This window comes from Phacochoerus africanus, chromosome 1 (genome assembly GCF_016906955.1).
Source record: "Phacochoerus africanus isolate WHEZ1 chromosome 1, ROS_Pafr_v1, whole genome shotgun sequence".
NCBI classification, from domain to species: domain Eukaryota; kingdom Metazoa; phylum Chordata; class Mammalia; order Artiodactyla; family Suidae; genus Phacochoerus; species Phacochoerus africanus.
Window position 1 is genome coordinate 95376760 of NC_062544.1, and position 11527 is coordinate 95388286.

The 11527-nt window shown below is 36.6% G+C and overlaps 1 protein-coding gene across 3 annotated transcripts in view; it reads left to right on the forward strand.

Moving 5' to 3' along the window:
- Positions 1 to 11045, forward strand: part of ZCWPW2 (zinc finger CW-type and PWWP domain containing 2) — a 139855-nt gene extending 128810 nt beyond the window's left edge. For all 3 annotated transcript variants that reach the window (XM_047769343.1, XM_047769339.1, XM_047769333.1), the window contains 2 exons: positions 7030 to 7154; positions 10507 to 11045. In XM_047769343.1, the coding sequence (XP_047625299.1) occupies positions 7030 to 7154; positions 10507 to 10668 (287 nt within the window). In that variant the 3' untranslated portion in view covers positions 10669 to 11045. The remainder of the gene's footprint in view (positions 1 to 7029; positions 7155 to 10506) is intronic.
- Positions 11046 to 11527: the final 482 nt, after the last annotated feature.

The following is an 11527-nucleotide window of genomic DNA, read 5'->3' on the forward strand; positions in this document are numbered from 1 at the left end:
TTCTTTTTTATGGCTGAGTAGTATTCCATTGTGTATATATACCACATCTTCCTAATCCGTTCTTCTGTTGATGGACATTTAGGATGTTTCCATGTCTTGGCTATTGTGAATAGTGCTACAGTGAACATGAGGGTGCTCGTGCCTTTGTCAAGGAAAGTTTTGTCCAGATATATTCCCAAGACTAGGATCGCTAGGTCATATGGTAGTTCTATGTATAGTTTTCTAAGGTACCTCAATACTGTTTTCCATAGTGGTTGCACCAGTTTGCATTCCCACCAACAGTGCAAGAGGGTTCCCTTTTCTCCACACCCTCTCCAGCATTTATTTGTGGACTTATTAATGATGGCCATTCTGACTGATGTGAGGTGGTACCTCATAGTTGTTTCGATTTGCATTTCTCTAATAATCAAGGATGTTGAGCATTTTTTCATGTGCTTATTGGCCATCTGTACATCTTCCTTGGAAAAATGTCTATTCAGGTCTTTTGCCCATTTTTCAGTTGGGTGATTGGCTTTTTTGCTGTTGAGCTGTATAAATTGCTTGTATATTTTAGAGATGAAACCCTTGTCAGTAGCATCATTTGACACTATTTTCTCCCATTCTGTAAGCTGCCTTGTTGTTTTCTTTTTGCTTTCCTTTGGTGTGCAAAAGCTTGTCAGTTTGGTTAGGTCCCATTGGTTTATTTTTGCTTTCATTTCTGTTGCTTTGGGAGACTGACCTGAGAAAACATTTGTAAAGTTGATGTCAGAGAATGTTTTGCCTATGTTCTCTTCCAGGAGTTTGATGGTGTCTTGTCTTATATTTAAGTCTTTAAGCCATTTTGAGTTATTTCTGTGCTTGGTGTGAGGGGTGTGTTCTAGTTTCACTGATTTGCATGCAGCTGTCCAGGTCTCCCAGCAATGCTTGCTGAAAAGACTGTCCTTTCCCCCTTTTATGTTCTTGGCTCCTTTGTCCAGGATTAATTGACCAGAGGTGTCTGAGTTTTATTCCTAGGTTCTCTATTCTGTTCCATTTGTCTGTCTGTCTGTCTCTGTTTTGGTGCTAGTTCCACACTATCTCGGTTGCTGTGGCTTTGTAAAATTGCCTGAAGTCTGGGAGAGTCATGCCTCCTGGTTGGTTTTTGTTCCTCAGGATTGCTTTGGCAATTCTGGGTCTTTTGTGGTTCCCATATAAATTTTTGGATTGTTTGTTCTAGTTCTGTGAAAAATGTCCTGGGTAATTTGATAGGGATTGCATTGAATCTGTAGATTGCTTTGGGTAGGATGGCCATTTTTACAATATTAGTTTTTCCAACCCAGGAGCATGGAATATCTTTCCATTTCTTTGTTTCTGCTTTCATTTCCTTGATTAATGTTTCATAGTTCTTGGCATATAAGTCTTTCACCTCCTTGGTCAGGTGTATTGCCAGGTATGTGATTTTTGGGGGTGCATTTTAAAAGGTATCGTATTTTTGTATTCCTTTTCTAATATTTCGTTGTTAGTATACAGAAATGCGACTGATTTCTGAATGTGAATCTTATATCCTGCTACTTTGCTGAATTTATTGATCAGTTTGAGTAGTTTTCAGGTTGAGTCTTGAGGGTTTTCTGTGTATAGTATCATGTCGTTTGCATACAGTGACAGTTTTGTGTCTTCTCTTCCTATTAGGATACCTTTTATTTCTTTTGTTTGTCTGATTGCTGTGTCTGGGACTTCCAGTTCTATGTTGAAAAACAGTGGTGAGAGTGGGCATCCTTGTCTTGTTCCAGATTTTAGGGGGAAGGCTTTCAGCTTTTCTCCATTGAGTATTATATTTGCTGTGGGTTTGTCATAAGTGGCCTTGATTATGCTCAGGTATGTTCCCTCTGTACCCCCTTTGGTAAGAGTTTTGATCATGAATGGATGTTGGACTTTGTCAACTGCTTTTTCTGCATCTATTGAGATGATCATGTAGTTTTTGACTTTTCTTTTGTTAATGTGGTGTATGACATTGATTGATTTGTGTATGTTGAACCATCCTTGTGATCCTGGGATGAATCCCACCTGGTCGTGGTGTATGATCTTTTTTATATACTGTTGGATTCAGATGGCTAAAATTTCATTGAGAGTTTTTGTGTCTATATTCATGAGAGATATTGGCCTGTAGTTTTCCTTTTTGGGGTTATCCTTGTCTGGTTTTGGTATTAGGCTGATGGTAGCATCATAGCATGTCTTTGGGAGTGTTCCTTCTTCTTCACCCTTTTGGAAATATTTAAGGAGGGTGGGTATAAATTCCTCTTCATATGTTTGGTAGAATTCCCTTGTGAAGCCATCTGGGCATTTATTTTATTGTATCTCTGTTTTCTGCTGGTAATACCTCTTTTCTTTTTGGGGTATAGACAGTCTATAAAAGTTGTAATAAATGAAATATTAACTAATAATCTATTGGTATTCATTACTAAGTTAGCAAAGGATGTGTTCCCCAGCCACCTGAGACAGGTAAACAGGACAGAGAATGGCTAATACTGTCAAGATCTGGATCATAGCTGAGCCCTTGCAGGAGCACAAAGGCCTCAAGTCCTGGCCTGGGAGGTAAAAGGCTGATGGGGAGAAAGTTGCTGTCTCACTACTAAAGACAACCATGGCCTGCCTGCTCTGGGTTTGGAGTTACCTTTAACCTCGAGGTCTTCATGCCCCTTATCTAAAAGCACCAAGCCTCCTATTTCTGTTTGTGCCCCAAGAAGGAGCTCTTCTTCATTCCACTTTAGCCTGTATTTCACTCACATCTATATCTAAGTCATGAGCACACAGAGGAGGGTTTATGGTTACTTGAAAACAAAATAGAACCAAGTGCTTTTTCCTCCCCTTCACCCTCCTCCTCTGTAAGAATAGTTTCAAAATTTCAACACTGAAATGGTCTTGAAAGTGTATTAAAGATTCTGTTTTTTGTGCGGGATTAGAAGTAGCCCAACCAGTGGCCTCTTTATACAAGGGAGAAAATAGCTTCTTTAAACATTTAAAAGAAAAGTAGAGATTAAAGAAAACTTTATAGTTTTGAAGGCTTTTAAAATAGTGACTTATTTATTGAGACAAATAGTAAATTATTTCTTATGAGAAATGGAAGAACTGGTGGCTTAGCATTTAAGGATCCAGTTAAGGATCCAGTTAAGGATCCAGCATTGTTATGGCTGTGGTGTGGGTTCAATCCCTGGCCCAGGAATATGCCACAGGCTAGGTTATAAAGATAAAAAAAAAGAATAAACAAAAAGTAGCAGTGATTTATTTTACAAGATTCAGTTTAAAAAGCCAGACATTGGAGTTGTGGCTTGTTGGGTTAAGAACCTGATGTAGTCTCCATGAGGATGCAGGTTCAATCCGATCCTTGGCCTCCCTCAGTGGATTAAGGATTCATCATTGCTGTTGTTGTGGAGCATGCTAAAGCTGCAGCTACAATTTGACCCCTAGCCTGGGAACTTCCCTATGCTTCAGGTATGAACCTAAAAATAAAAAAAGCCAGATATAGACTTCAGTATAAGAGATACTTTTTTCTTTTCCTTTTTTTTTTTTAATTTCTCTGAGTGATAGGGCAGCTATAATGCTACCACTTTACTCTCAACAACAAATTGAAGCAAGTCGGGAAAAGTACAGGATAATCAGTGCTGATAGAAGATGATTGGTCATACACTTAGTACAGGTATTCATTTTGTCTCTATCTTGGGAGCAGATCACTGACCAATTTTGATAACCTAGTTTGTAGATTACAGTCACTGCTATTTCCGAGAATTATTTTTGGACTCTATCCGTTTACAGTGTAAGAATACCTATTTAGAGAGGCAAGCCTCCTGTTTCTCTGAAAGCAGAATTTGACATCAGTCAAGTTGGTGTTATGAACTTTGGTTGATTTATTAAGTCATCCATTACTTTGTCTACCCTTTGATCAAAAGGCAGTCTACATATTTTTCCAGATCAGTTGAAAACGGCCTACAATGGCATTCGGCAATGACATTCATTGTCGTAAATTGATTGTATTTTAGTCTAGCCTTAGAAATATAAAGTTGTTTGTGGTAGAGCTCAGAATTCATCTTCTCAACAGTGCATTAAATGTCAGTATCAATTTCCATAGACTCAGACTATAAAGTAGGAAAATACAGCATCTGTGAGTGAGACTAGGGTGTTGGTGTGACAGTAACCACACATTGTTGTGGTTAACTAATAGGTTACTAAGTGAGAAATCTGTCATAAGGAGAGGTTAATCTCATTAATAAATCTGCCTCAATAAAAATGTACATTTTTGTGGAAATTTCTGATTCAGTAGAGATAGTATTGCATTCATATTTTTTTTTTTCTTTTTACGGCCTCACCAGTGGCATATGGAAGTTCTGGGCCAGGGGTTGAATTGGAGCTGTAGTTGCAGGTTACACAACAGCCATGGCAACACTGGATCTGAGCCACAGCTTGTAGTAAAGCCAAATCCTTCGCCCACTGAGCAAGGCCAGGGATCAAACATCCTCACAGAGATAATTTTGGGTCTTTAACTCATTGAGCCACAATGGGAGCTCTGCATTCATATTTTTTAATAAACACTCCAGGTGATTATGTCCTAAAGTATTGAATACCATTGTTCTAGAATGTAATAGTGTATATAGTGTGTTCTTAGGCCTTAGCAGTGAGCACGGAACACAGATCTATGTGGATACAACTAACATGTCAGTTAAGTTTTTTGGGTTTGTTTTTCTTAATAAATTTTATTGGAATATAGTTAACTTACAAAGTTGTATTAGTTTTAGGTGTATAGCAGAGTAAATCAGTTGTACGTATACCATTCCTTTTCAGATTCTTTTCCCATAAAGGTTATTACACAGTATTGAATAGTTTACTCTGTGTTGTACAGTAGGTTTGTTTTGTTTTAAACCACTTAAGAAGTGGTTCTAAAGTGTGGAATGGCTTATAAGAAATCTACTTTCAAGGTGTTTTGAAAGTTTTCCATAGAGAAAACCTAAGATTGAGTAGAGATGATGATCAGGAAGGCTCATTGGTTTGTGGAGTCCCTGGCCCTTAGTAGGCACACAGTAAGTATTTGTGGTTTCATTTGTTTGTCTTTTTAGGGCCACACTGAGGCACATGGAAGTTCCCAGGCTAGGGGTCAAATTGGCGCTGCAGCTGCCAGCCTATGACACAGCCACAGCAATGCCAGATCTGAGCCACGACTGTGACCTGTACCACAGCTCATGGCAACACCAGATCCTTAACCCACTGAACGAGGCCACAGATCGAGCCCACATCCTCATGGATCCCAGCTGAGCCACTACGGGAACTCCATAATTATTTTTTGATTGAATAAAAGAGGATAGCACTAAAATATAGAGTCTTTTGAACTGGAACTTCTCACATTATCTCTCTCTCTCTCTCTCTCTCTCTCTCTCTCTCTCTCTCTCTCTCTCTCTTTTTTTTTTTTTGGCCACACTCTGGTATACAGAAGTTTCTGGGCCAGGAATAAAACCTGCACCATGGCAGTGACAATGCCAAATCTGCTAGACCACCAAGGAACTCTAATAATCTTGATTTTTTACCTTATAACGTGCTTAATTTACAAGGATACTTGTGTGTATAAACACACACATACACATGAATGGATGTGTATATACTGTGCACAAAGTTATTATTACTGAGAACACTTTGCATTGATATTCACTGATAATATTTTAGCACTAAAGTCTGTGTCCTATCTGGGTTCCGTGAATTTTCAGCAGCTCTACCTAGTGTGATTTTTTTTTTTGGCGACCTTCCAATGAACACGAGATAATAGGATGTGGTGTGTCAGATTTGTATAACTGGAGTGGAAGGTGATGGAGTGTGTCTTCATGGTCTTTCTCCTTGGATCATGCTGCCTTTGGAAGACTTCTCAGGAGCTTCATCTGTCTGTTGTGCAGGAACAGGTCTCACTGGTCTCCTTCTTCTGATCTTGACTCCAACAAGACTTCATATAAAACAGAAAATCTTTGTTTTATTTAAGTGGGGAATTCATAGGGAACCATATTCAATATCTTGTAAATAACATAATGAAAAATAATCTGAAAAAAATGTGTGTGTGTGCTGTGTGTGTGTGTAACTGAATCATATTGGTGTACACATGAAACAATCTAAATCAACTATACTTTAATTTTTAAAAAATCTCTTAAAAGAAATAAAGAAGTAAACATGATAAAATATAAATAGGGAATTCAGTTGCATATTGTTAATCAGTAATTAATTCTGTAGAGTTATAATACATGTTTATTTCTTTGGTGGAGGAGATCATTTTATCTCAGCAAGTTCAATGAATTACCAGATTTTTTTTTTTTGGCCTACTTACATATTTGTGTCACAGCAGCACAAAAACCCACAACTTTATAAGTGTGTAGGGTTTTTTAATCACATTAAGCAGTTAAGATGCATTGGTATTTTGACTAGGAATGGACTAGCCTATGTTTAGCCTAGCCCCTTAGTTACCTGGCTTCCCCTCTTAAAGACTGGTTTTAATAGTTTATTGCAGGGATTAGCAAGTTGTAGCCCACACTTCAGCAGTGAATGTCTGCTCTTATAAATAAAGCTTTATTGGAACATATTCAATCTCGTTGGTTTATGCATATAGTTTTGCACTCCAACAGCAGAATCGAGTAGTTGTGGCAGGGACCATCTAGCCCACAAAGCCTGAAATATTTACCTTCTGGCCCTTCACAGAAAAAAGTTGCTGACCCCTGGTCTATAAATAACAATTTAATTTTGTGCCTTTGGCACCTTATTTACAAAATACAGACTTCTAGTGAGCTTTAATGTTTCAGGGACACTTAATGGTGTATACATAGCGAGAATGTCATTTGCATTTTTCAAGGAATAATTGTAAAAAGTCCACCTGGAAATTCATAATAATTTTGCATCAAGCAGAGGCCATATATGAAAGTTGCACAAAATATTTATTTTTTTTATCTCATAACATTTAGAAAATTTTCTTTTGGGGGTGCTTAAGATTATGAATTAGATTGAATTAATTAAGATATCACATTTTTGACTATGTTACTAATGTTTCTTTAGTTGTCTCTGAGACAGAAATTTTGCTAAAAGAGCTGGAGCAGATGCTACAGCAAGCACTAGAGCCCATGGCAACCCCCGATGAGTCTGAAGAGGAGCATGGAGAGGCTGCACATACAGGAGAAAAGGTAGTGTCTTGGTATTGTCATGACAGATAGCAATTTCAGCTTCCTTAAATGGCAGAAATTGTCCCTTGATGTTCATTTTAATTATATGGGAAATTCTTTTCACTCCTGAAATTTGAGCCCTTGATTATCATGAGGTGAATAATAAAGTAGTAGCCTACTGAGAAATCAGAATAATATCCCTCATTGGGAAAAAAATCCGCATTTGAATAGAGGAGCTCTTTTACTTCAGATCTTTGAGGCTAGAATAAGAGAGATGAAGGGGCTCAATGTTGTCAAGGCGTACCAATCTTTACAGTCAGGAGAAGGGGCAAAGCAGGAGCAGCTCTAGAAAATCTACCCTGACTGGTTCATGCACAGGGATAAGCTCAATGGGGAAAAAAATCTCATTAGTAACATCCTGGAGGTGGTTTTTCACCAGAATATATTTCACCATTCTTAACTAGACTGTCTTTACCCACCCACCCCTTTTGGTCAGCTATGTTGGGCTGAGAAAGGCCATGTGTGCTGACTGTATTCAATACTTACATATGACAACAGAAATTTGAAGTTGGTTGACAAACTGCTCAGCACAGCAGCTCCATGTCTCTGCAAATAAAATGAGGGTACAAGCCCAGGTCATTAATATAGAGGAGCAGTGTGCCAGGTGTGAGAAAAATAAGTCTGAAGGCAGATGCTTTCACAAGGTGCTACAGCTGTTCCCTAAGTAGTTAGAAAAATGGCAGTGAGGAGCCCTGGGTCCTTAAGGTTTTATTTTCTCTTCACTCATTTTGGTATACAGTATGCCTGTATGCCCATCCCCAAATCTGTCTGTTCTGAGGTACAGGAAAAGGTGGATTTGTAAATGGATAAGATCGTTTACCCATTTTGGCTGATTTCGTTCAGAACTTCAGCAATAATAAAGACGATTTTTAATCTTCTCCTTTATTGAGATAGAAATCAAGAAAATATACAGAATTTACAATTAAGATTGAAGTGTCAAGAGAAAATCAAATTAATGTTAGAAACACTGTTGAAAAACATAATAGTTTTCCTGATTAGTGGTATCAACTTGTACCTTCTTTAAATTTGCCTGGGTTGTAAATGCCATCTTTCCAATTAGAATTCTTAAAAAAAAAATTTGTTCTCTATATATAGATCTTATCTTTTATAGAATAAAATCTGTAGATTATAGATCTATATACTGTAGAACAAGATCTATACACATATATTATATACATATAATTGCTATACAAGTTATTCTCTTCTGGCAAATGTGTGTTTTGTTTGAACACCATATGGTTTTATGCAGTATTTTTTTTTTCAGTCTTTGCAGTTTGTCTTTTCAAAAATACAGCCAGGTTGATTTTTATAGAAATGTCTTGGAAGTTTTACAATCACAGAATTGGCTTCTATTTTGCCATTATAACTAGTAACTTGATAGAACAGAAAATTACTTCTGATTTTTATTTCTTAAGGTAAAACACATAGTTTTAATAGACCAGCAGGCAGGAGTTCACTTTTTGTTTTAGATTCTTATAGTACTTCATGCTTTCAAAGGGCATTTTGGAATTGTAAAAATTAACCATTTTAACTTGTTGGTAGGCAGGCGAGTGTCACCTGCTGACTGGTTCATAAGCTGCTCTCCACACTGAGCTTTATGAGTGTGGCGCTCTTGCCAGGTGTAGGATACTTAGGGCTTTGTTCGTTCTTAAATGAGGAGCAAAGCAATGAGACCAGTTGTCAAAGCTGGAGCAATTTCCAATTTAAAAGAAATGATCACCTAAGAGATTTTTTTTTTCCTTTTTCTTTCTTTCTTTCTTTTTTCTTTTTTTCTAGTTAGGAAAAATTAATATGGTAATACATTTAAAACTGATGATAATGCACTTAAAACCGAAGATGTGTTTTGTTTTTAGGAAAAAGTGGCCTGTTACAAGCCATTATACAAATAGAGCCACCTGATCATTTTAAAGTTCTGAGCCTGTTTGGAGTTCCCTTCATGGCTCAGTGGTTAACGAATCTGACTAGGAAACATGAGGGTTCGATCCCTGGCCTTGCTCAGTGGGTTAAGGATCTGGCGTTGCTGTGAGCTGTGGTGTAGGTTGCAGACATGGCTTGGGTGCCGCGTTGCTGTGGCTGTGGTATAGGCCAGTGGCTATAGCTCTGATTAGACCCCTAGCCTGGGAACCTCCATATGCCACGGGAGCGGTCCTGAAAATGGTAAAAAGACAAAAAAAAAAAAGTTCTGAGCCTGTTTATTCTCTGGGCAGATATCTTTGAGCTATTTTCAAAGATTTAAATTTAATGTTTTCATCATGCATTCCATGTATGAGGTTTCAAGTTGATTACTCTCAAGCACTTATACCAATGATTTGGGAGTAGCAACATGAAAAAAAATCATACACACATGAATAATCAAAATTCATTTCTGTTTGTCACTGAAATGCTTTATGAAATTATTTCCCTCGGTAGAGTCACCTTTCTAATAATGTTCTTAGCTAATATTAACACCAGTTGACATGCCCTGACTTGGAGAAAATGGGAGGGAATTAATTTCAGATTATTATAAAATCTACCTGAATAATTCAGAAGTTAGATAATTCATATATAAATATGACAGAGTTTACTGCATAATTATTTGTATTAAAAGGTACATTTTTGATACATGAAAGTTCTTGTATGAGCTACATGTATTTTTTTTTCTTACATTTTTTTCTTACATGAAAGTTCTTGTATGAGCTACATGTATTTTTTTTTCTTACATTCTGCCTTTAATGAACCTTGAAGTTGTAAATCTCATCTGTGTGTATGTTTGCATTGCCTTTACCCTTGTCCTTTCCCACTAAGCTAGTGCACACTCTCACTACCCCTGAGTAATACAGATAGATGCTTATAAGATGACACAGAAAATGTGACTAAAACAGTTTTAGCTTGTATTCCCCATAGTAGTCATTTTTAAGATAAACAAATATAGAAAATTCACAGAATTTTAACAGTCACATTTTTCCAAAGCATAAAGTTAAAACTCAAAACGTATAATGTTGGCAAATAGAGACAGGACTAAATAATGAGTTACTTTTTATTATAATGATTTTTATTTTTTTCCATTATAGCTCGTTTACAATGTTCTGTCAATTTTCTACTGTACAGCATGGTGACCCAGTTACACATACATGTGTACATTCTTTTACACTCACACTTACTGAACATTATACTGTACATGGATGGGGTCATTATCTGACCACTAGGATAATGGAACACTTTGTGTAATGGCTCTGGCTTAAAGATTTACTAATGAGGTTTTGTTCAGATAAGTAAGCCTGGTCTTCAAGTAAATTTGGTGTAGTTCTGATGAACTGTCTGATTATTTTTGCAGTTATCTAAATGCAGCCCTGAAGCTCCTGTGGGCAGTTCACTTGAAAACCACTATGAAGAAGATTATCTTGTAATTGATGGGCTAAAATTAAAAGCTGAAGAATGCATTGAAAATATAACTAACAAGTTTAAAGAAATAGATGCTTTGATGTCTGAATTTTAGGTTATGGGTATTTTCAAAAGTTAATGATAAAAACGTTTATATTTTTATGTTTTCCCAGTCAGAACTTAGAAATGTTTAGTGAAATAGTTACATGTTATATCAAAGTTGATATTTGTGATAACTTTCTACTTTATATATTAAGAAAATCCATTATTTTGAGAGTCAATCAAATGGTATTTAATTTAGTGTTATATGTTTAGAATTTAAGAAACCCTGGTATTTGTATTTGTAGATTTTTTTTTCTTGTTTGCCTTAATTTTAAAATGGTTTATGAAGCCTACTGCAAAAACACATGCTTTACAATGATTATTTAGACTTTTTATTCAGATGTGGCTAAGTGTTGAAATGACTGCTAATGCTACTATAATTCTTACAGATAATTCAAATCTAATATATTTAGAGAATATGTATTTGCAGTAGAATTAAGCTACTGTAAATTAAAAGGACATAATAAAAAATGGTTGTATAAGAGGTTGGAGCTTTTCTTAGAAAGCAAAACCGTCAATTGCCTTATTTATTGGAAACAATCATTTCAATCACAGTTCCCAACTGATTCACAAAATCTGTGGAGGGGGAAGATCAGAATCCTGGATCCTTCCCCAATGAATAAGTTCATCTTAAGGTAAGGATGGGAAAATATAATTCAAAATAGCAAGTGATAAGTTAAACATATCTACCATATAAAAATCTATACAATGAAGAAAAGAGTCCCTCCCAAAATGCCATTCCCCACCTCTTTTTAAAAAATTTATGGCTGCACCCATGGCATATGGAATTTCCTGGGCCAGGAATTGCATCTGAGCCATAGGTATGAGCTGAGTTGCAGCTGTGACAACACCAGATCCTTTAACCCACTGTG